Source organism: Engystomops pustulosus, chromosome 7 (assembly GCF_040894005.1).
Source record: "Engystomops pustulosus chromosome 7, aEngPut4.maternal, whole genome shotgun sequence".
In the NCBI taxonomy this organism is placed as follows: domain Eukaryota; kingdom Metazoa; phylum Chordata; class Amphibia; order Anura; family Leptodactylidae; genus Engystomops; species Engystomops pustulosus.
In genome coordinates, this window is record NC_092417.1 from 6,185,640 (window position 1) to 6,211,810 (window position 26,171).

Below are 26,171 nucleotides of genomic sequence, written 5' to 3' on the forward strand. Positions count from 1 at the left end.
TGGGAAGAAACTATTGAAAGCTCAATTTGTCTCTCTAAGAAGCCTCCTTCGAGGATTTTCTTCAGAGCCAGGTACCTTTGCTGGGCCTTTGTAGCAGTAAGTGGTGGGAGATGTTCAAGAAAAGGGTGGCGAGATTCTTCCGCCAGCTCTCAAAACTGGTCAGGTTTCGCCTATATCAGGACCTGAAGAGGAAACTCAAGCATCTAGTCTCCATTGTAGGTAGTCATGAGAACATCTCCAGAATGAAATCTTTGCTTTGATAGACGCACATTTTAATTATTGAGATGGATTATGAGAAATACTGCTCGGATGACCCTTACGGAAACTGCAAGATGTAGTAAAGTTGTCACCAAACTGACAGTACTGGATCCTGAAAAGGTCTAGATTGGGGATCCTGGAGATTGTCGGATCCTTCTACGTTTTGACAGGGAAAGATGTAGTCAGTCTGGCAATTTAAGAGCTTGCCCTTAATACCCAGGTCGGAATGGCTTAATATGTGAGTTTTAAATGATATTTAAGGATGCCTTAGTTTTCCTCTTGACTGAGGTATTCTTTTTTCTGGCACTCTGCAAGGTCAGTGAGAAGGTCTGCCCTGATCTTCCTGTTAAAGGGCCTATTTAGTATTGAAAACTGGAGGCCCATAGCACTTCTCAATTTGGACAGAAGGGTTTTGGCAAATGTGCTGTTTAATTGGCTGGTGAAGTTTGCACCCCGACTCCTCTCAGGGGGCCAGCACTGCTCTGTTCTGGTCTTCAGGGCATTTAGAGCTATGCTCTGTGTCTGGGAAGCAAGTAGAGCAGGGCAAATCACTGGAAGGGGTGCTTGCTGGCCTTGGATCAGGCAAAATCTTTACCATACGTACCTCTGATCAGTTCTTCTGAGATATGACTGGCTAAAGAGGTTTGACAACTGGTTTAAAATCTTGTATGCAGGGGCAGAAAGTTTCCTGCTTGTCAACAGTTGGATTGGCCACTCTTTTCAGGTTGGGCCTGGTGTTCGGCAGGGTTTTCCTCGGCCCACTGCTATATGTGTTCGCGATTGAAACATTCCTTATAAGGGTTGATCGTAGACTGCTAGTGGGAATTAGGATGAACCAGGCTTCACTGAAGCCACTCTTCGGCTGGTAACATATACCAATGATGTCACTATCTTAGTTTTCTTGAGAGGGCAGCCATAGTGGATGGTGTCGGAGGTTGACTGCTACTCTGAGGCTTTTGGGTTCAAGATCAACCAGGATAAGTGTGAGAGTCTCTGGCTGGGAGAGGGAGATCCAGGCTTTAAATCTCCCAGACACTTTTCCAAGGCACCAAGACTATGCCAAAGTTTGGCATGCAAAGTGGGACAACAGGTTTAAGATCGCCGCTCAGATGGTGAACCGGTGGAAGGGTTCATCTTTGACCCTAAGGGAACCCGATCAAAAGTTACTGGCTCCCATTACTGGTATAATGGCCCACAGCCACAGCCTCTCTGGACTTGGGTCTACAGTCTGTTATTCTAGGTATTAAGTAGAAATAGGCTGAACCTAGTTCAGGAGGGAGGTATGTGTATGGTCAACCATGTGGTATTCCTAGCAAATAAGTTTCTTAAGATCAATATTGCAAACCTCTGGAAAAGGAGGGCTCCTTCATGGGTATACTTCCGGTTATACTGATGGTTTCGGCCTTTCTTTCAGGAAAAGGAAGAAGGATCTTTGCACACCACATGGACATCTATTAGCTTACGTTATCCCGGATCTGAAGCGGATTCGACAATGGGGTCTGGTAATGTGGGAGATCAGAACTTTATCAAGGAAACACCATGACGAGGGTTCTGTTAACCCATTTACAGGAATGGGTCTGGCCCTTTCCTGCTGGCCCTCATGGATCTTGGGTAGGTTTAAGACTTCTGAATTCTTTCAGGATCCCCATGAAGTATTGGGATGTGACTTGGCGCTGCTTCCATGAAAAGTTATGTGTGAGGGACACGTATAGGAGCTCTGAGGAAAGGGGTTGTCCCCGGGAGGAGTGCTGTAAAGTGCTGGAGAGCATTGACTACTTCCAGCATCATTGTCCCATTAACACAGAGGTGTACAATAGGATGGCTGTTCCATCAGTTGGCCTAGGTTGGGTGGTCTCTCCTATGTGGAGTGGGCCTGTAGAGCATTCAGATGCCTGGGTGGCAGTAACTGCTGCACATTATTTCTAGTTAGAACAGTGGTCACTAGGAACACACAGAGCCTAGTATCAGCTCAGAATAAAGTCCTCCCGGTGGATGAGGCAATTAGGAACATACCTTAGTAGCCTTTAAATACCCAAGTCCTAAACTGAAGGGCACAGCTACCGGCTAAATCAATGGGATTGAGAAGATCTGGTCAGAGTTACATCAATGCAACCCCTTCTAACTACCCAAGACCTCACTGTATAAAAGTATGGATGAGGTGGCTAGCTTAAAAATGTAAGAAGAGTGCCAAAAATAAAAAATGGAAAGATTTAAAGTCTTCCACAGCTGCCTAAGGCTTCTACAGTACGTTCCTCGGAAGAGGAGTTGGGGTAAGGTTTCAAAGTCAGTGGTGGTGCGTCCTGTAGAGGTCGCCGAGTCTCCCTCCTCAAGGAATGGTGGGGGTTACTGGCCATCTGAGTCTGGTGATGGACATGGCGAGTCTGATGATGGTGTGACTAATGGGGGCATGGATATATCGGTCTCCCTTGAACGGAAAGGTTGCTCCTTGTCAGATGGTGACAAGGAAGAGGGAGGGGAAAAGAAAACCACCTAGCTTAGTGATGGTGGCACCTGCTCTATTGACTCTGCCGTCCATTAATGTCACCAGCAGTAATCTGAATGTCCAGCCGTGCAGGGTTCCCTTCTATAGAGGCAGATGTAGGTCTAGGAAAGTAAGTATATATTTAGAGTAAATATATACCAGTACGAGGGGCTCTACTTCCAAGAATAACTGTTATTTTGTGTGCTTTCACTGGAAAGATGTGATACCCACCATTGGGAATAATAAATATATATGAATGCTAGGAAAGCGGGCACAACCTCAGGAAATGACCAAAACTGAAATTGGTACTTATTATAACATGTGGATTAAATGCTAAAAGCACTAAAGTGGTTTCTGCTAATTCATAAATTCTTCTGCAATACATAAAATCCCAAGTTTGTATATATTACATAGAGATTTATGAAATACTTCTACATTCTTGGTACAAATTAAACCAGGATGGGTGTCCAACTTTATTCCTGCCCGGCCAGTGCAGGTCTCAGAGAAGAAACATACGAGATAAATTATACAAATAATAAAAATCATTTGAGTTATCGGGTCACTGGTAAAATAAAGACTGTGATTCTTGTATTCTTACTGTTCACCATCAGGGGGCCGTCGGTGTTGCCTATTACTATCGGTTAATTTTGGTGCAGTTCACGTGTACAAGATCCCCATAGAACAATATAAAATCAGGCTCGAGAGAAACTCGTGACTAGTAAATAGACTGTTGGTGAATGTCATATAGATCTTTTCTGCCGACAATTGTGTCGTATAAGTCAGCTCTAACTTTTGTCTTTTATGGTGATCGAAGTACTCACAGGTTGTTAGGCCGAGATGTATAGGTTTTATTCTTTTATCACTCTTGATCCCGCTTAACTTGCTCAGCATCCTTGGGTCACTTCTGTTCACATGCAGAACCATTGTCACAAAGAGTGGGTGATGATGTCCTCTGGACCTTCTTCCGCCGGTGCCGTTTTCAGAGTACAAGATAGAATTAGTTCACTAGTTAGCGATTAGAACAATTTGATTCGTTACGATTCTCAAACCAACAGGTTACAAATGGTAAAAGAGATAGATAACTATGCACCAACATAGACCCCAAACGTCTTGTTGAACCTCGCTAAACACATTTTGAAGATCTACTGAAGAACAGGACCTTTGCCCCATTATCTGTTGGGAAATAGTATCAATGTCAATAGCTTAACGTGTACATCACTAATGAATAATAGTTGTCGGCAGTGAGCAAAACTTATATATATATATATTATATAGTTATTAATATTAAAGCTGCACGTTTCCGTATTTCAATAGGATAAGTCACAGAATGGCGAGCGAAGTAGAAGTATTCAGATAATCATGTGTTTGTTGCCAAATTGGTAGCATTTTGAAAAAGGTATATTAAGTGTTACCTGTGTCCATCCTCAAGGCTTGATGGTATCTGCAGTGATAATATACTCACAGTTCTGCAGTCCCTGCTTCTCAGCCCAAGCATTTTCGGGTCCCGAAGTGAGGACTGCGTCTGCGTGTGTAAACAAAAGGTTTCTCCGATCGCTTCTCAGTTGTCAAGGCGACTTAGAGGTGTTTTCGGGGAGACTTTGTGTTACTTCCGATGGAGCTTTATGCTGTTTTTCATAGTTTTACTCTGTTGCTTTTTCAAGGTTTAGATTGAAGATTACCAGATAGCGGTCTTATTCAGAATGAGACCTTAGTGTCCATATAGGCGCCAGCCAAATGCATTTCGGGATTGTCGCCTCATTTATCTGTAGCCGCCTTATATTCCTTGCCTTGTGCTTTTTATACCAAACATCCGGCACAAGGAAAACCTATAGATCTGTAACTCAAACAAAAACCTGTCCCGTAACTTTCCTGAAATCTAACTTCTATCCTGTCCTGCTATATTATTATTCTTATTATTTTGTGCTATATCGCTGCCTTGGACTGGCTGGATCAGTTTTTGGTTTCTTGTTTTTCTATTACATTGTGTATATAAGTAGTGTGTTCGTGTGAGGTATAAGATTGTGTCACAGTAGCCTTGACCAAACCCTTCACTGGCTGCAGTCAGGGGGGAACATTGATGAAGGGTGGTGTAATGTTTCTGTTCAACTACGCTCTCAATTTTAGGAGAGAGTAACAGAAACAAAACTACTTTAATATATACAACATTAACTTCCGTTATGCTTCAGGTGTTATACGGGGAGGGGAGACTAGTAGCCATTCTTACTGCTAATGTTGACGGAAATTGTAACTGAGCCTTCAGAACACAGGTGCGAACTTTGATTTCGTTGGGTGTGTTAAGGGTTGTGGAGTAAGAGTTCTCCAATTAAGGCCACCACGTAGGTGTGTGGAGTCTTATAGCCATGGATGCTCCACTAGGGAAATTCTGGGAAAATATACAAAGTTTTCCAGGATGTGATAAGGAAAATCACGCCTCTTTTAGCTCCCTTCACATCAAGCATGACCTACAAGAGACCTTATAACATGATGTGGGATTAAAACCAAACCAGTATATCTATTCCAGAAGGAACAGACTCCCAACTGTAGACAGCGTTGATTCGACCTGGTTGGGTCTCCTCAGTACAGCGTTTGGCTGGGTGATAGGCTTGTGACTAGGGTCGGGAAGTAAGAGTTCTCCTTACGGAGAGTGACAATTAAGGCCACCGTGTAGGCGTGTGGAGTCTTATAGCCATGGATGCTCAGAGAAAAACCATGCTTCTTTTAGCTACCTTGTTAGGCAACTCCACGCGCCTACATTGGCAGAACTCTTACTTCCCTTCCCTAGTCACAAGCCCCTCACCCAGTCAAACCAGTTCCAAACGTTGCACTGAGGAGACCCAAACCAGGTCGGAACAGAGCCATCTACAATTGGGAGTCTGTACCTTCAGGAATAGATATACTGGTTTGGTTTTAATCCCGCAACATGTCATAAGGCCTCTTGTAGGTCATGCTTGATGTCCAGGGAGCTGCCTTATAAGGAGCTGAAAGAGGCGTGGTTTTCCTAGTCCCATCCTGGAAAACTTTGCATATTTTGGTTGTGTTAAGACTGAGGTTATAAACAGAAGCATTCCTAGTTAGTTGAGGGAGTATGTATAAGTATTCAGATACTGCTTACCACAGGTACCCCATAATACCAGGAACAAGCTCACATATCAGAAGATAAGGTGCAGGACCAGGTAACCAAAAAGCCAGTCACACTGTACCCAGAAGGGTAAAAGCCCCAGCACAGAGGCCAGTAAGGAGCTATAGCAAAGAGACTCTAGTGTAGCCAAATGAGTCTAGGTCCTGCTATTTTTTCTAGACTCTAGAGAAGATAGAGCGAAGGTGAATAGTGCACCAGCCAGGGCCTTGCCTGTATGTGCATTCAGATACTATTTCGTAGTGTGGCAGCTCTGGGCAGGACTGTAGACTACAAGTACACGTATACCCCAGCAGAGGGGTGGCCCGTGCCTCACTCAACACTTAAGGAGCAAGGTGAGCTGGTTTCTCCACTTTTTGTGATTCTCTGGGCATGAGCCTTATAGGTACTGGACTGTATATGGAGTAATAGTATATACTTCTGTTTTAGAGAACATTTCTAACTTTAAAACCTTAAAAAAACAGAGCCGTGACTTGCCCATTGTATCACCTCTCCTGCTCATTCTTATCACAGTGCTAACTCAACTCGACTACTCCTTGACCTGTACACCTTCTTTCGCAACGAGTTTCCCCAAAACCTAAATCTTCCATTTCTCCTATACATTCTCATAAATTCTGTTTTACATAGCCTTACATAACAGGAAGGCCCCGGGTTACGTACAAAATAGGTTCTTTAGGGTTAGTTCTTAAGTTGAATTTGTAGGCAAGTCAGAACTGTATATTTTCTAATTCTGGCTCCAGACAATCATTTTTTTGCCCCAGTGACAATTGGATTTTAACATTTTTTTGCTGTAATGGAACCAAGGGTTATTAATAAAACCTAATTGCAGACACCTTACAGCTGTTCATTGCAGCCTGGGACTACAGAAAAGCATCGGAAAGCTTTACCAGAGGTCACAGTGGGCAGAGAGGTTCGCCTTCATTAGGGGTTATCTACAAGTCTGGTGTCCTTAAGTAGGGGACCGTTTGTATTATTCATAAGTGATGTAAACGTTACGCTTTGAGAGCCATCAATGGAAGTTCTTCTCCGGTTATGGTGGTGATGTTAATCATAAATTGTCTTTGCAAGACCTTATTATGAAGACGACAACTAAAAAAAAAAAAAAAAAGACGACTTTCTGGCCATGCCTGCTGGTTCACTGACAGTCCGCTGCGTGTTGTCCCCCCCCAGCCTCCTGCTGCTGCTGTTGGCTTTGAGAAGATGCTGGAGCTGGACAAGGAAAACACAGCACTGAGCAGAACAATGGCTCCATGGTGGAGCTGAGCATTAGAGATTATGTGGCATCATGAATCACAGGGGCCTGAGAGCTGTGTTATTATTACCACCATCTGCCTGAAATGTGGATGTGCCAAGCACTGATGTCAACCAAGCCACCAACTGCTTGGGGGGGGCAGGACTTGCCAAGTGGGAGCAACTGCTACCAGACGCCTGTATTTGGTAGTATATTCGGCCCCACACTGGCACTGTGTGATACATCATACATTCAGTCTTTACACCAGTCAATAGAAACAATCATGTTTACATCCATTGGAAAGAATCCCAGGACAGGCTACAATCTTAACAACTCCTCAGCGGCCATAAGAAATAGGGCTTTACAGGTTGTTGTCTGCAAGACAATTCTATATGTTTTCAAAGACATTTACTAGATGACAGACTTTGAGGAAGGGTGTATCCTTCGAGAGAAGAAGGAAGGATCATCAGATTGATGAATCTACGATGTTCAAAGTGGTTACGAGTCGTTGGCAGCTGTGGTTACGTTAGGGGATGCACAAACGGTGAACGATTTGGGTTGGCTCAAACAGACCACCTCGACGTTGGATTGTTTGATCATTCGAAAAGCACAAGTAGCTCCTACAGTTACTTGACCACCATTTAGACACAAGTGGTATCCGCATTACAGCTACCCAGACTATCTCTGGACACCATTGTAGTTTTGCGTCACAGCTGGATCTACTGGCACCTCTCAGCTTTGTTAGCAGTGGTGTCTTAAACAAGAAACCTGGATTGCTTCATGCTGGAATTATTTTATTTTCGGCCAATAATGTTTGCTCCGTTTAGGGTCCTACAATTTTCTGGTATGACTATGGAAGTCGTGGTGAGTGCTCCCACCCTGCCTCTTCTGTGAAACGACACCCTGCCCTGGTAAAGTTCGGTCGGACACTCTGCCTTCTGATGGTGAGCCATGGCATTTAACAGTTGGTAACCTCTAGTAATGAAACCAGCAACACACTGGCCCTGATATGATCTTCTGGGTGACATTGGCATCGCACAAGGGGTCCTCCCTTGAAGTGATAGGAAAGACAAACACCCTTGTAGTTATACGAGGGACAAACTAGTCCCTACTGTTGCGATGAAGTGGGGAGCCATTGCATAAGACTGACACCCTTGTAGTTATACAAGGGACAAACTAGTCCAGGGGTAGGGAACCTATGGCTCGGGAGCCAGATATGGCTCTTTTGTTGGCTGCATCAGGCTCTCAGACAGCTGTGGCTACCTATCTACTTGGGGGCAAGTGCTGTAGCTACCTATCTGGTAGCCGCCGGTCTTTATAGGAACCTGGGAAGTGGGCAGCGCCAATCAGGAGGGCACCTTTAAACCTGCAAGTGTCTGCACGTGCGCTTGCCACCCAAGACGGCAGCCGGAAAGTGGTGGGTTGAGTGAGCTCAGAAAGGGGCCCGGCCACTGAGAGGGGCACGGGTGTACCTGCGATCCGAGACCTAGATCGCAGGGATACCCGTGACACTGGGACTACCTATCTACTGGGGGGCATGTGCATATGGTACGGCTCTTATGGAATAACATTTTAAAATATGTGGTGTTCATGGCTTTGTCAGCCAAAAAGGTTCCTGACCCCTGAACTAGTCCCATGTTCATCACCAATCCAGAATATTTGGGACCTTCTGAGACAGCAGCTTCACCAACCTACAACTGTATAGGATGAACAGGCCGAGCTGTAAAATCTTTGATATCCCTAAATATAATTCACCTTACACCAACCAATTAGGAATTTCATTTCCCTTCAATAAAAGTCAAGAGTCGCATATTTATTTAAGTAATAATACTTTAATAAAATTAAGTTCTTAATGTCAATTCAGCACATTTAATACATTAACCCTTCCCTTCTTTGTTTTCTACAACTTGTGCAACATCATGTATGCTTTAACTATCTGCTTTTTAAAAAAAAACAAAAAAAATACAAAATAAAAAGAATATGAAAACATAAAATGAAGACATCCAAAAATCAGGACTATGTCTACGTTCTGCAAACGGCTCATGTGTTTAAGATTGGACATGATGGATGGTCAATAGGCGCGTCCAGCCAAATTCTCATACCTCAATGAACTTATAAGAAATGTTAAGACGTGTCACCGTTATTGAGGTGCTTGTTAATTTGGAATTAAAACCAAACTTTAAAAAGAAGATGAGTGGTTCTCAAGTCATCCCCAGAACTTCATAAAAACAAAAAAAGTAAAGCACACGACTATACATTTACCATGCATTAGTGGTAGAACCAGTTTTGAAATCATTGGGGACCGCCATGGGTACGCAACAGACCCATCGTAAGTTATAAAATTCACACATTTGTTCAGTTGACCATTTCGGTGCCTTTTTTTTGGAAAATTAGTTTTATTCTTTCCGAAAGAAAATGAAAAAAAAACGAGGCGGAAGAACAAGACTATTTCATCTGAAATTTTTTTTTTGTTTCCATAAGATATAAAAACACAGCGCTGTATATATTTTATGCATATACTTTGAACCCTGCCCCCTTTTTCTCTTTCTCCATTCGTAATATCTTTTCATGAAATGTATTTAAGAGGAAAAAAATTAAAAAAAGAATATAAAGTGCATGAAGTGTGATTATATCTCTCAAGACAGAATTTCATTCAGTTTTGTTCAAGTAGAAAAAACAAAACAAAAAAAAAAACACTAACAATTGGGCCGATACACAATGTTGTACCTGCAGACCCAACTGTAAACTGAATAAATGAGGTAAAAAACAAAAAAACAAAAAATGGAGTATGAATATGTTATAAGACACCAGCAAGTCATCTATGTCATAAATCTTCCCATTTCTTATGAGTATTAAATAGCAATCCTGGCTTGTATTATCCTCTATATAATTTTTTGTATCGTTTTAAATTTTTTTTTAAAAATGTATTTGTTTTTCCTATGGTTTAACTTTTTAACGCCTATGCATTTTTGGCTCAGATTGCTTATAGTTTCCTGGGCCCTAAAATGTTAAAGCTATTTGCAAAAAATTAAAAAAAAAAACTATTATGGGACAAGCCTGGACACACACATCTACTAGCTTGGCCTCTCCTTTATTTTCCAATATATTAAGTGCTATAGTAGGAATAGTTTTTTTTTTTTTTAATCTGCTTACAATGTGAAACACAAAAATAATGAGAAAAAAAAAAGCCCACCTTTTTGCAGAGGAATAAAGTTAGTAATCTACAAAAGAAAATTTTTTGGTTTTAAAATTGTAAAATAAAATAATTTTTTTAAAAAAAAACTTGCGAGGGGCGAGGAGGGAAACAATATTTGGACTTTAACCCCTGCACATACAAGTTTAAATATCAACCACACATTAACAAAAAAAAAAAAAATATATAAAGTTCTTCAACAAAATGTAAGAAAAAGTTTAAATTTCTGGAAGGAAATAATTTGGGGGTTTAAAATAACCCCATAATTCGCTTTTGGCTACACGTTTGCTAGCGATTCTCTCCATTAGTGCACAGTTTATTGCTGGGCTGTTGTTTCTGTTTAAGGTTACAAACAGCGTCGCAGAGTAAAAAAAAAAATCAAAAGAAAATAATTTCACTTTTACCTAAAACGTATATACATTTGATTTTTTTTTTTAAATTTATTAAAGAAAATCCTTACATTTTGGTAACCTGGTTATGAAAATACTAAAACAAAATAAAGCAAAAACAAAAAAATTAAAATAAATCCTATGTTACCGCTTCTTTTTCAACCCTCTTTTGTAGAGGGGGGAAGAACCGATTGATCCTCTTCAATGGGTTTAAGCCCGATACCTCGCTATGACCTCTGACCTAGGGACAAGAACTACGGTATGTTTCAATGTGGTCCGGCTTCATGAAGGTTTCAATACCTTTTAGGCCTTAAAAATGCTTAATGCTTAAGAAATTTTAACACAAAAAGTTCACAATTTTTGGAATGGACTGGGAGGGAGTAGTTCGGAAACTAGTGCCAATGTCATTTCAAGCAGTCCAGCCACTTACTACTAAGGAGTGTAGGAGTAATAAAGAGATAACCAGTCACAGGTGACCAAAGAAAACCCTTTAAAACAGAAAAATTGGGGGAAATCGCTACGTAGATTTTTACTTGTCTTAATTTTCAAGTACTTTTAACCATTTTTGAATATTTTTTAATGGCCGGACATCCAACGTGTGTTCAGAACTCCAGGAGTTCTCTTATTTTATTGGCTCTCGTAACATTTATTGAATGTATCAAGTAGATGATATTTGACTTGACAATTACTTTTAAGTCCGGTAGCTTTCGAGATTTCTTCCAAAAAGATTTCCAAAGTACTTTATGGCACAGAGGTAATAACACAACACCAAGATCTACCAGGGTTGATAATTAGAAGATAACTACACAAATATTGTCGTCTCGATACATTTTCCTAACTCCGGTTCTTTACAGTCTGTGGAAGAACTAAATTTTTACTTTTAAACTAAATAAAAAATATCAAAAAGTTTAAAAGAATATGGATTCATGGGTCCAATTCAGATCTGCCATGTCCAGATGTTTTTCCAGGTGGTAATATAGATATATTTTTGAAAATTATTTAGAAAAAATGTCACCAAGTGCAATTTTTTGACCTCCATTATAAACACAAGGCCTTAACTCCCACGTTGGGAGTTCTAGCAATTTGGACCAAACAGAACGTCAAGGTGGGGAGTGTTGTTTCCAGAGGTAATACTGAACCACAGAAAAAAAAAAAATCTCATATTTTGACCATTTAGATATTTTTGATACAACCTGCAGTCTCTTGTCATATTACATCCAGGGAACAGATGAAAATGTCTACGTGAAAACTTTCTAGCGAAACAGATCATATGAAAAGTAGAACGGTCACCCCTCGAAACCACAATGTTAGGATGGGATAGGAACAAAAAAATATAGAAAAAAAATATATCAATATATATATATTTTAAAAACACATGCACATAAAAATCAAATTTTAGGAAAAAAAAAAAAAGCACACAAAAATGTGGACTTTCAGAATTGTTAAAGCAACAAAATTTTTGCTGGTCTACCCCAAAAAATGAAGCGTACGATGAACTACCTAAGTCACTGTATAAGCTTCTAACATCCCCAGCTACAATATATTGCATGTACATCACTAAAACAGCACGCGGTGTATTAAAGCCCCTTTGACGCTGGTGGGTCAAACAAACTTCTCAATGGCTGGATGGGCCTTGGACCTCCTGCTATGCAGGGCTCATCGGCGCCTCCTAGGACAAGAACCAAAACCATTTTTTTGGGAAGTTTTCATTAGGCATGAAGGCATTAATTGTTCAATACTCTCTAAAACACAATGATGTGATAAAAAAATCACAAGACAAGGCATTAATAGCTAAATTCTTCATCGACAGCAAAAATGTTCGGCACACGAAAAATGTTTTTTACTTTTTTTTTTTTAAAAAAAAGAAATACTTAAAGTTTAAAATCTGGCTACAAAAAGTTTTAATTTTTTTTTTTTCTCCTGTCTACATATCTATGTTTTTCGAAAGCTTAAGGATTACTTTATCATAAAATAAAATCCTTTATTTTAATAAATTACCCAATAAAAAGTATTTTTTTTTCTTCTTCAGCGCATGTGTCCTGCTTACATGTATTTAAATGCATTTATTAAAATAGAATATTAAATTATAAAGAAATGATCTAATTTTTTTTTTCTTCTTCAAGCAGTGTCCTTTATTTTTTTGCCTCTCTTTTTATTTATTTTAAATTTTTTTTTTTTAATTTTAACTTTTTGATTAAAAACGAAATAGTTACAGATCTATTAACAGTCATGTCCTCCTCGTGGGCTACCGATAGACGTTTAAATAATTCAGAAAAAAACAAAAAACAAATAAAAATCTTTCCTCCAAACTTTTTTTTTCCTTAAATACCTTTTTCTTTTAAAATCTTGGGGGGGGGGGGGCAAAGTAAAACTATTTTCATACTGCTTCCTTAAATATAAAGAAAATTTGGTCTTTGTGTAGAATAAAACATTTATCTATATAATTTCTGATGAGCGTATCACAGTATATTTTGCGTCATTTTGTATATTGTTTTATATCTCTCTTTCTATAGATGTGTTGTCCTACGTTATTCAATGGAGATGGAGTAAAACTTGGATTCAGAAGGGATTGGTGAACGTTGGGAGGCTTATCAATACACACAACTTCTCGATTACGGGTGAAAAAAAAAAAGGACATTATAGTCATGCCCAAATTTTGCCGAAAACTTTCTATGTAGAAAATATTCGGCTTACGGTACCTCTGGTTCTAGTTGACTTTTCTTCTACCACAATTTTAAAAAAAAGCACACACATAGGACCAGGCTTGTTGTCCAAAGTATGTTATACAAAAATTAATTTAAGAATTCCCATATATATCATATTTGGCCAAAAACATTTTTGAAAACCAAAAACATTAGACCCAAATCATCTACACATCCAAATTTTAACTCAACAAAACCCTGTGATGGGATCAGATCAACTGGGTGCCCAAAAGATGTCATGGCGTCCGGTGCAATGTCTAGAATTGCTTTTAAAAAATTGGAGCAACCCAGGGTGTCAATCTCCATCCAAAAAAAGAGTTGAATCCAATTCAGCGATGTACAGTACCGATATACTACAAATTCTCATATATATTCTGTAAAATGGAAAAAGCCCACCTTAAAACACTAGTAATCATCTATAGGGCACCAGGAAAAAAAGTACAGAGCCCGAATCCAGAGGGGAAAAAAAAAAGTACAGACCCAAATCCAGAGGGACTCGCACATTGAGCAGTTAAGTGCCATACTTGTCAGAATATTCACATGTAAAAAACGGCTTTGAAATGTACAGACACAAGAGGGCAGGTAAAAAAAATAAAATAACTGCTTACAATGTGTGGTAACCCATAGCAACAAGATTCTGGGCGACACTTTCTTAGTGCAGTTTGAAAAATGACCCCAAAATTCTGATTGGCTGCTGTGGATTACTGCCCAAAAACACGCAGAAGAAAGTTTTTAAGGACAAGTTGCGCAACAACGTATAACCTACGCTCGGGTGCGTCAACGCAACGCCCCTTGCATCTTTATTCCTGGCGACTATAGCGCTTTCATTTCAACTTCCCAAAAAGTTGAGGTCACGAAAAAAAAAAAAAAAACATTAAGCAAACCCATTCTCAGAGATTATAATTTGTCCGGCTGGACTACAACCTATTTATAAAGCGAAGAAATCGATGACTTCACCGATTTTGCATGAATGGATTGTTGTTGTTGTTTTTTTATGTAAAAAACAATGGTTTAGTCCACACATCGGCTGCGTCCCCACGTGCTGAGGTTTGTTACATGTGTAAGGTAGTGTTGTCTCGGTGCCTGATAAGCGGCCAACAGACCATAAAAAATTGCCTCCAAAATGACTGGTGAGAGAGCTGTTTTTGGACCCTAACATGAGCCCTATTGAATTAACCTTGGGGTCCTGCAAATAGTTTTATTTTCAGCCTCAGAGACCTGAAAAACGTAGTGCTAGGTTCTCGTTAAAAAAAAAAATATATATATATTACTCCAAAGTCCCATTCCATGCAGGCCATTCCTCAAAGTGCTTTTTGCATGCAACCTCCAAAAGAAGATGAGAGAAATTATGCCAGGATTTTTTTTTTTTTTTTGCTGTTTTTCATGTTTTCAATCCAGGGGGTGCAGGTTATTAGTTATGCAAGCAGAAAAGTTTTTTTTTTTTTTTCTAAAGCTATATAGCAAAAACTATTTTGAATGGTAAGAAAGATTAATATCCTCCAGTGCAGTAAATACATTCTCACTGAAGACTTTCTCTTTTTATAAAGACATTTAGCAAGCGGCATTAAATATCCAACTGCACTAGTGACAGCGTAGACTCCCAAAATTAAAAAAAAAAACTAAAAAAATTGAGTCATCGAGTCTATTATGTCCTTTGTCTGAGAAGTTCCCCTGAAACTGACCTGAAATATTTTTTTTTCTCATTTAAGTCCCTTTTTTTCAACAAAAATTGCTACATTTAAAAAAAAACAAACAAAATACTGCTAATCTGTAACAAGGTATTACGACTGCTACATAAATTCCAAAACTTTTTGAAAAATCTAAAATAAGAAAAAAAATAATAATAATAATAGGAGTATGAAGTGTCAGTTTTTTATAACAAAATAAAACTTAGAAACAAATTTTTCAATATCTCTCCCAACCCCCATCAATATGTAAAAATTATTATTTTTTTGTGTTTTTTTTTTTTGGCGGATGGGGTGGGGCACGTAATCATTACATCCCTAGTGCCTACATTCGTATGCAATTGAAGTAGAATATTGTTTTGATGAAAGACTTGGGAAGGTTCTTTCACAGGTGCAATGGATGGAAGTTCCTGTCCCGCTAACCCAAGGTGAGATGAAGGGCTGGATCTCCCTCGGTAGGGATCGGAAGTAATGGAACATATCACCACTGGAAAATGGCATGAAGATATTTCAATGTGTCATATATACGATTTTCAGATATGGCGACTGCGGATATTATACAGTTCACAAATCGAAAAACAAGTCTTGGGAAAGGACCTCCCTACGTTGCACTATGCCATGATCAAGTGTTGTTCTAGTCCCATAATCACGTAGTCAACAAAAATAAATAAGACGATTATCCGGGAAGCACCATAAATGGGGATAAAATTTAACCCTGGAAGGTGGAAAGGGGGCAGGAAATTTAGAGTCTATATATAACATCACCCCCTGGTTAGACGAGCCTCTCATTTTAGGTCATCCCAAGGGTAAGAGGAAACCCAAAACTTGACAAGTGGTCTTGAACATCTTCAAAAACAGCTGAAGACTAAACATGGCACCCTCTAAAGAAAAATTATTTTTTTTTCCAGCACATAAAACTTTGGTCCAAGGTTTCGGCATTTTCTTTAAAAAATGTTCTGTCTGGTCCAGTTAAGAGGAAGAAAATAACAATTTCCATAGTTATTCATGTTCTTTGCATTCATCACGAAAAAAAAAAAAAACTTAAAAAAAACCCCCCAAAAAGTTCTGTAGTCACATGTGGAAGTTTACGGTTCTTCCCTTTCTAAATACCAGTGCTCCCGCTTAAAAAAATAAAATAAAAAAATGTTGTATCTTCCTTGTGATGGCCACAGAGGCCTAACAGATGAAGCGGCAGTCGTCTGAGTTGAGGAGGGACCAGGAATCCTGATGGCCCAGCGTCAGTGCACAGTAAAATCAAAGTCTTTATTTTTTTGTTAGTTTTTTTTTGTTTTTCTTACAAAAAGCAAGACCTCCATGCATATAAAGTCCTGATTGTTGAGTTTTGTCTCTCGTCCTGGTGTTAAAAATGAAAAAACCGGCAGGAATTGTCCATCCGAATTCAGAATCTTCTTTACAGCAAATGACAATAATAAAATTGCAAAACGGTAGATTGAGCTGCGTTTGTTGAGTGTGAGGTAATAGTTGTGTCCTCATGTTGCAGATTCCCAGAGATTCATAATTACAGTTTTTTTTTTTTAGAATTTTTTTTTGCTTGTAATGATGAAATAGATTCCTGTCAATAACTAGTCAGGCAGAAAGTGAACCTCAGTGGGCACCGGAAGTAGGGCCTGTAAATGCCCTGGATTTGACCTGGCTGGTAGTACCCCTGAGCGCCTTCCATTCTGCATCCATTGGTTGGTGAATCCACCCATTTGCCGATGCTGCTTCAACTTCAGAGAGGTAATTCTCCTACAGTGCTTTAGAAAGAGGACATTCCTGACCTCAGCTAGATCCCTCTTTCCGCTCGACCCTTCAATATTTCAGAGAAAAGTAGATTTTTCAGCTGCATATGTTCATACCACGGTATTGGTTGAGGTGCTCGAATAAACAGCTAACAAAAAAAAAAAATCTCTCGATGGTTTCATAGCAGTAAGCTTTAATTATTTTTAGAAAGCTGCTACCATGTAGAAAGAACTTGCTCTTTAAAGACTGTATCACACCAGAAAGGTTACATGTGGGTTTCTCTTCGGCACTGGTGCACCAGAAATTTCATGGAAAAGGCTTCCAGTGACCCTTTTGTAAGCAAAAGTTCAAAAAAAAAATTTTTGAAAAAGTTTCAGATCTTCTTTTGTAACATTCTGATTATAGTTAGGATTTTATTATGAAGTTTAAATATTGTTTCTTGACCTCTATGCACCACAAGTTTAACTGTTCTTAACCCACCCTCTCCCTTTTCTCAAAGTCTCTTAGGAAAATATCCTTATGGCTTGAGTAGCGGACGCGTGACACACAGGACACTCTGGTTCGTTGCGTTCACAGATGCGAACAGCACACTCCATGCAAAAAAGGTTGTGCCCGCAGGGCACCAGTGCAGCTGTGACCTCGCTTTCGAAGCATACCATGCACTCTCGGCTTCCAGAAACAGAGTTCCGAGTGGCATTAAGTTTGGTAAAGCCTGGCAGAGTATCGGCTTGGTTCCTCCTTGGCAAGCTTGTAAGGCTAGAGTCTGGAGATCTTTGCGTGGCATTAGTCTGGATGGTGCCACTGCTTCCCGAGCGTTGCTGCTTTGTGAAGATGCTTGGAGTTGGGCTGTTGTTCTCTTGTCCACCCCACATGGGTCCTCCAGTTTCGGCAACTCCATAATAAACATCCTGCTTGTAGTTGGGGAACAAATAGCCATAGTTGAATTCATTCTGATCATTCAGGCGTGGCGTCTCATAAACAGGTTCTGTCGGACAGTCTCCAATGCACCCCAAGCTGTTTTGCCGGAAAGTAGAAAGAGGCTTGCAACCAGCTGCTGTACCGTGAACTCTCCAGCTCTCTGGATATCGACTTTCCATGCCAGAATCTGGACTATTGGACAGAAAGTCATTCTCGTTGTTGTATTCCAAGATTTTGCCGGTTCGTACCGCAATGTGTGTCTCAATTTCTTCTCGTGCTCGTTCCACATTTCCTGGAGCACCTGTGATCTCAAATACTGGATCTCGGTCACGACTTGGAGTGATAATGTAAGTATTTGTTTGCTGTTGAATCCTTTTAATGGTAGCCCCCTTGGGTCCGACTACTAATCCAACAACTCTGTAGGGGACTCTGACACGGATTGTGACTTGGCCAGGCAGAGTTGGGGCACTGCCAAAAGCACTGCCGGCTTTGTTCCGGGAAGCTCTTATCATGGAAAAATGTTCGGCGGCGGAAATTATTTCACGTCTTGCCATTGCAACGTCCTCTCTACGTCCAGTCACCATAAACACAGGCTCTTCTCCTCGAACTGGAGTCTTTATGTATGTGTTTGTTTTTGCCCTCAGTGCTTTGATTTTGCAGCCTAAAAAGAAAGAAAAAACTATTTTAGAAAAACTACTTGAAACTGAAAAAAAAAATTAAGTCATATAAGCCACAAATATCAAAGATACATAAATCTTTAGAGAGCAAACTGAACATACAAGTAGAAGAGTAACAAAGTAGGCTGATGTTTTCAACAAGGACAATACTGGATGGGGGATTCGCTGGAAGGAAACTTACTGGCCCACACAGCCATGGACATTTTCGTCAATAAAACGGCTCAAGGATTCAGAGATTCTCCTATGAAGATTCCTTCTATTGAAAGATCTAGTTACTAGATGAAAATTTCCCATGGCTTGTAACCATTACCATTTCATGACCTTTAGCCGAATATTTACACCTTACAAAATGGCCATGGAAGAGAAGGCAGATTGTTTTGTCAGCTGGGCACGTCATGGCTAAAACAAAAAGAGGAGGCAGATTTGAGATGGGGCAACACAACAAACCGAGAAGACTGAACAAGGCTAAAGAACAATAAAGAAACAAGGTCAAGACATAGGAGGGGGACAGGCTGCCAAAATATCAGAACTAGAAGGCTCACAAATTTACAAGGCCCAATTACCGTAAAGGCACAACATAAAGCCACCATATGACAAAGGCAGAAAAATATGACAAGTGACAGATGGCACAAGAAAAACAGCAGCTACATTGGCCAAGAGTGAGATAAAATATAGGGAGAATAAAGACACTGGAAAAAAAAAACCTAAATATAATGTCGGTGTCACAATGCGAGGATATTAAACTTTATTGTACACCAAACCCAATGACTTGTAAGACAAAAGCCAGAAAAGGCTCTACATGGTGGAGAAGAGGTTAACAAATAGGTGCACACAGTGACCCAGCCTATGGGGGGCTATTAATCTAGCAACACCACCCTCCCTTTACCCAGAACACTGCCTAGGTCTCTCCAAGAGCAAACAAAGCGCACATTGTTGGCCGTCTCACAAGGGTCTCTGCTCTCTAGGAAATTAAGTCTGCTTTAATAGTCTACTAAAAGCCTCAAGGTTTTTATTATAAGGGTTGTCACCACCCCTCAAAAGGGGGAGGGTCTGATGCTTGTCCCCGTACCCTCATAAAATCAGCCTCATAAACTCGAATCTCAAACACAACATTCATAAACTTGTCCAATTATTTTGCACGTGTCATTGGGACTTCTTGACCCATAGTAAACAGAATCCTCAACTACAATAAAAAAAATCAGATGTTCTAACGATTGTCCGAAACCACCAAAGTGGCGATCAGGTTATTGTTTCTTGATTCATCCAAAAATACTACAAATTCCTATTTTTAACATAGGTTTTCGGCTCCACATGAATTGTGGTCAACCAAAATCAGCTTTGGCAGACCTCCTCTCAAAACAGTAGACCTTAAGCACCCAACAGGGGGTATATTCTACTTGAGACAAAAAAAAACATAAAAAAAATCTCTAAATAAGTAGAACATGTAAATCGACAAACTTCTGGAACCAGCAATAGTTATGAGGTCACTACTCCACCTTTGATGGATAGTAACGTTAGCTCTTCTACAATGACCAAACTAATGCTAAGGATTTATGTTTTGTGGATGAAAAAAAAATATCTATGAATCCTCCACAAAAATACACAATTTTTCTGAGGAAAGGCTAATTTGGATTTTTTTAAAAATTGTATTTCATGGAATTTACCTATTAAATTTCAACTTAAAAATAAATTGATAGTTCCCCAAAAAATTCTTAATTGAGAAGTGGGAGCAAAATTTAGTAAAAATGTATTAAACTCAGGCCCGTTGGCTATTTGCACACAGTAGAGGAAGCCATTTTGTGCCTGTAATAAATCTTCATGACATCACATTAAGGACACTAATTGCCAAGCTGCATTGCTCTAAACACTGGTTCGAGCCAGCAACAAATTACAAAGATGCCCTAAATTTTTGGAATTTTAACCATCTTAAAAAAAAACCCAAAACCTAAATTTCCCTAAATATTGGGAAATGACCACAAAATGGCCGACTTCCACACCCTCCCTACTTTCATTTTCATGGGGGTCGAACTACAAACCAACACACATGATAGAATGGTAAAATTAGACAAGGTTCAGGTACTTTCGCCCATTCACCCTTTTTAATTTTGGATTTAACCCTACATGTCCGAAAAAGAAAGGGAATCCCAGATTAGCCGCTGGCTAGCTGGGCCACGAACAGGTTAACTGTAACGGCCCGAGAGTCTCACTTGCTGCAAGAAGGTTGAATTAATCCCTTCTGAAAAGGCCTCATTCTCTGGGGAGGGCGTGCGAGGGGGCCAGGGACGGCCACAAAGGATTTCTTAGAATCTCACCAAGGCTGTGCGAATGGGACAGGACTGGCATTGCACACACTGTGTGTCTATATCCATATGTACAACACATATGGAAGACCGTACATCACAAGCTGTGTCAACAGCAGCATATGTCCCATATCATCTTCCTTTTATTAAAGGGGTTGTCCGAGATGATACAAAAACGGCAGTATTATTTGACCTCCTTGGCATAGTATCTCCAAGGGACCGGAGAATCTCAAACGTGACAGGTCCTTTGGCCTTCAGGCCTCGGTGATACACTTCAGGTATAGGAGGTGATGGCCAAAATGTAATGTCACCACCCTCACACCTGTCCTCTGCTCCCTTAATAAAGGAATGGATGAAATACTCTTCACGTCAAACATCTCAAGGTTCAGAAAAGAGCACTAATAAATATAACTGGTCATCTATACACAACTCATTAAAATAAAATAGGTGGAGACAAGAAGGGCCGAATGGAACCATTGTCCTGTTAAAAGGGCCTTAACCATCATTTAATTTTGCATAAATCCTGTTGACATGAAGCGGCTGTCCAAGCACTGAAGTAAAAAAAATCAAGTTTTCCCGAGGACTGGGGGATCCCAATTAGTAGGACCTCCATTATTCACAAGAACAAGGTTTTTTTGTACCCCAAATGAACAAAGCAGCTGGATCTGACCTGCCGATCTATTCTTTAGGGGGAACAACAGACCCCTTTTCTCATGATCCATAAAAGGCCCATCACTTGGACCACCATCTATCAAAAACCTATCCCCTATCCAGTGGATAACTTGACAATGTTACTGAACAATCCTTTTAAGTTCTATCAACCAGTTCACCTGAGTAAACTGAGCCAGACTACTCACTACAGTTGTGCCATCATATCACTGTGGTTGTTAAGGCAGTGAAGACCAAGCAACCAGACATGACACAGCAAATTTAGCTCCGTCTGACTAAAGCCCCATGTACATTACCGTGGTGCGAGCTCGGGCAGCAAACAAGGGGACGGTGGTTACTTGGTTGAGGGACGTCTCACGTTTGGCCCAAGCAGTTGGGTCATGCGTGGGGCTTTTAGAAACCACGGCCTTTTGCATGAGCACATAGAGAGACATGGCACTGTATGCTAGATGTTTAAAAAATGATTGTCTGCATGAGGCCTAACTCTGGTTCCAGCAATATAAAACAAAAAAGGTGGCCATTAACTATATATAAACTTTGTCCAACCTGCCAATTTTGGTGTGACTGATGGGCAATCATAGGTTTATGCGGCCTACCTTGCCGGCCCTGATAATCTGTGGTCCAACGTGTCCTTGGCATAATTCACCAACACCCCATTCAGAACATGCACCCAATTTTAGCCGATGGATATTCATAGACCAAGTAAATGACCATTTGGTCAAACGTTATCCCTAGTCTTAACTTTACGTTGAGTTTCTTGAGTTCTACAATGTCTATTATAATACAATAATTACAATTAAAAAACAAAACAATAAGACATCCTCCTCCCCTCCAAGATAATGCATGGGCACAGCTGACATACACAGGCAGAATCCATTAGGCCTACACGTAAGGCCTGAAGTCGCCCTCTTCTGGGAAGATGTACAAAATTCTACTTAGTCATTCTCAATAAGTCCAATACGGCAAACACTGTATGTGCAGATGTCACCCAGCATTCCCACATCTATTACTCAGGCAAAATAATTAAACCACAAGTTCCTGCTGTCATAGATAAGTTTTCTGGCTTCATAAGAGACCCCATTATTGTACACTCAACTCTTCAGACTTAAAAGGCAATTGCCCTAAAGCAAGCTTCTGCTGAAAAAAAAAAATAGATGTAAGAAGTCCTGAACAGACATGTCACAATCTACTGCAAGATATATGAGCCATGAGGCCCAGAATGGAGCTTATCCCTTTAAAAAATGCATTTTCTTCAAAATATTAAGCCAAGAGATTATCTACAGCGAGCGAAAAAGGGTCCTAATCTGAAGCTTCGAAAGGGGTTTAAAGGAACACAGACATAATAATGGACGACATAACAATGTCACCCTACTGATTATTCACCTCATTCTGGCACACCCCATAGGAGAGACAAAGTGCCCGAGCTGTACGCTATAGCTCCGTACCTCTCCACCCTGGAAACCCTACGGGTGGCACGTGGCCCATACACCACATTGGGCCCATTTTGTAGTATTACGAAAGAAAATAACGTGTTACTGTACTGGTTGTGAACAAATGAGTATTAAACAAATTTGGGCCTTTTCAAAGTTGGGAATAGTCAAAAGGGGGAAAGGGCTGAATTTCAACACCACTAACGCAGTCATAGCTGAGCATGCATGTCTACCAGAGATGTCCGACAGTGATCGGAATCATCCAGTGCAAGTCAAGTTTTTGGACATCTGGCAAAAGAAGCTGAAGCAACTTTATTCCTAGCTCCTATGCTCCAACAAGTTCATGTCCGTCATTCATTTGAAACCCCCCCACCCCACCCGCGCCACCCCTACTCTGGTATAATCCAGTTTCAACTATAAGGCACCAATTCTATCCACCGAGTTAATAGACTGATAAAGAGGTCATCGGTATGAAGAGTGTGGACTGTAATTTCCAATCACCCTGGCATTCAGTCATGCACAGGACATGCATGGGCCAATGTAGGTGCCAATTGACTTGACACCATCATGCTAATAGATGCAGGTTGAAAATACTTCTCCACGAGTCATTCTTAAATGCTAAAATTGGCTTTACACAGGGCTGGCCCGCAGCCAACCAAAGATCACCGAGAGATGGATATGAGAGGGTGACGGGAAGGGGAGGTGGGCGAGTGTTGGGGAAAGAAAGGGTGGGGTTGCCCATTGCACAACAAAGAAGTATCCTAATATTGTATATATCTTTATATTTTGCTTTTGGGAAACAGATGTGCCCAGCTAATAAGCGCCCTTCTTAACCATCTCAGTGAAGCAAGTCATGAGCTAGTCAATCTTACGGATGGTGACTACTACGCACCTATGGGTCCAGAACACATTTTATTGTCTAGAAAAAACCAAGACTTTTACCATAAATTTCCTTTAGCTCTCCTATTATAAAACACTGAATGGGGTGTCATGTCACCAATCTACCTCTGCCTCACCAAGGAACCCGAGAGGTTTCACCGAACGGCCAACAGAGAAGATCAAAGTCACTCTATCACGATCATGCATGATTATCTCTTGTGGTTTTGACCATCCTGGTATTATTACTCAATGATCCCAATTCTTCTGATCAAGTGCCCTATTCATTGACTGACTCAACCAGCCATGACGCAGAGATAAAGAAAAAATAATACTAAAGTCTCCTGAAGAACAATAGGAAGGGTCAACAAGGGCCCCTTGTCACAGAAGTGGGCACAGCCCATCGGCTCTGTGCGCCGATCCCTTCCCAAGTAACTATATCCCATGTGATCAAGATAGCGCAGTGACCAGATGCTCGAATGTCTCATATGGCAGAAAGATAAGTTGTAGTCACCAGATGTCCTGTACTCAGATATTGGCTTCCCTGTTGGGGTCCACAAAAAAAATTAAAAAGGGATAACTTTGCAGAGTATTCCAATGTTGAAATATACTTAATCCAAACCTCCCGAGCACAATAGTTAATTGAACATTTCCGAAAGACAATATGAGAACAATGAAGCCAACCGATCAAAATCTACAACGTTCTGAGAAAAAAAATCTTAAAAAAATGTTTTAACACTATTACGTTAAAGATAATCTACCATAGAAGAGTAAAGCTGAAGTGGTCTAACAAAGGTCTAAACTCCAAAACATTAAGGTGGTAAAAGTCACGACACCTTCCCATTAACATGTCATTATATGCCAAAGAGTCCTGTGTGTTTACCAACACTGCGCCTGCTCCATTGACCGCGTGAGTATGCCGATGCCAACCATCACCACGCCCCGCCGTGCCACCGCCCCATTTCAGTCACCAATAGCAAGATCCTCCTATCAGGGAGATGACTGATAGGATCTAGGTTTCTAAGGGGGTGCCGCAGAGAGTCATTAAGATCTATAGACGCAGCGCCAAACCACGTGCATGCCAATGCTGGAAAATTCGGAATAGAATAGCAAAAGAGAGTTCATTCATTTTTATGAAAATTTACAATGAACAAGCATTCCAATGGTAAAATCGTAACAACCCGACCCCTAAATCTTCCGGCAGCACTGGGTCTCTTGTAATGGGCTGCTTGAGATATGTAAAGTCAGAAATTTACCTATATTTGGAATCACAAAAATAAAATCTGTACCCCATAATAAAGTCTTCATTACGGATGTGTTCCATGACACAGTCACACCCACCCAGGAATCGATTCTCGAGATAACAGACATCTTGTCATTCCCAAGATTTTTTTTTTTACCCATCCCGAGCACCATCAACAAGTCTATATTATTCGGTAAAAACAATAACAAAAAAAATGATTTGTGCCTCTTCGTGACTTGCTTTCCCCCCCAAAAAATTACAATAAGAAGAGAAAGCATTTTCAAAAATTTTACAAAATTTTAAATCCATAGAGGAGTCTGAGAAATCGGAGAAATAGCATCCCCCCCCCACCCCTTCAGTTTTTCGAAACGTCTGCTGCTCTCCTCTGCAATGCCTTCCTAGAAACACGCATGGCTCTCTTCGCGACTGTAAAATAAGGACCACACCCCCCTAACTGTTTTCACCACAACCTGCGCATTTCGCCCGCTAGGAAAAAAAAATGGTGCAAGTTCTATCTATTGTCTGATTGTCAGGGGCGCAACACAACAAAGGCCATTAACGAAACATACTTAATAACCCAATAGCTGTCAGGAAACGGTCAATTTCAGTAGACTTGATACATCAAATAAATAGAAACCTAGATGTGGCTCCTGATCGGAACCTTCCGTGGAAATAAAAGGGCTACAGGTACTACAGGGTTAACAGAACACCCACTTCGGAGAGTTCCGAAGAACCTTGCAACACTTTTGGATTCCAGATAATACACATCTCCATGGACCCTTTGTTCACAAGTGGCAGGTCTTGCTTTATGTATTTGGGCTCTGCTCTGAAGCATGGCCACCACTAACTTCTACACATCCTCCCGGGGAGCTAATCGTTCCGAAGATTTGGAGATGAATTATTGAAATTAGTCTCCTGCTGCGCTCATTCTTGGAATGAAACCCAAGTGGCGACTGGACGGCGGACAGATATGCAGCGTGGTGGAGAGTTTTTTTGTTGTTGATCCTATAGACAAAAGCTGGGACAATTTCTGCAGCACATGTGCAGAAGGAAAAAAAAAAAGTCTATATTTCTCCAGACAAAGAGCCTGCAAAACCTCACTTCCTGCACTAGAGCATGCTGCACCATCACACAAAGGTTGGCTGGTGCCTCGCAGGCGTGAAAATTTAAGAATGCACATCACAAAACTGACCAAACATGATAATAATGACTCATAAAGAACAATGCCTTCTAGTCTAG

The 26,171-nt window shown here is 40.5% G+C and overlaps 1 protein-coding gene and 1 long non-coding RNA gene across 2 annotated transcripts in view; one reads left to right on the top strand and one right to left on the bottom strand.

The window, feature by feature from the left end:
- Positions 1–18,324, top strand: LOC140069171 (uncharacterized). The gene is made up of 3 exons (XR_011848727.1): positions 1–71; positions 1,673–1,869; positions 17,319–18,324. It is a non-coding gene; the product is annotated as an uncharacterized lncRNA (long non-coding RNA).
- MEX3A (mex-3 RNA binding family member A) overlaps positions 14,675–26,171 on the bottom strand; it is a 14,330-nt gene continuing 2,833 nt past the window's right edge. The window contains exon 2 of the mRNA XM_072114537.1: positions 14,675–18,398. Coding sequence (XP_071970638.1) covers positions 17,323–18,398 — 1,076 coding nt within the window. The 3' untranslated portion in view covers positions 14,675–17,322. The remainder of the gene's footprint in view (positions 18,399–26,171) is intronic.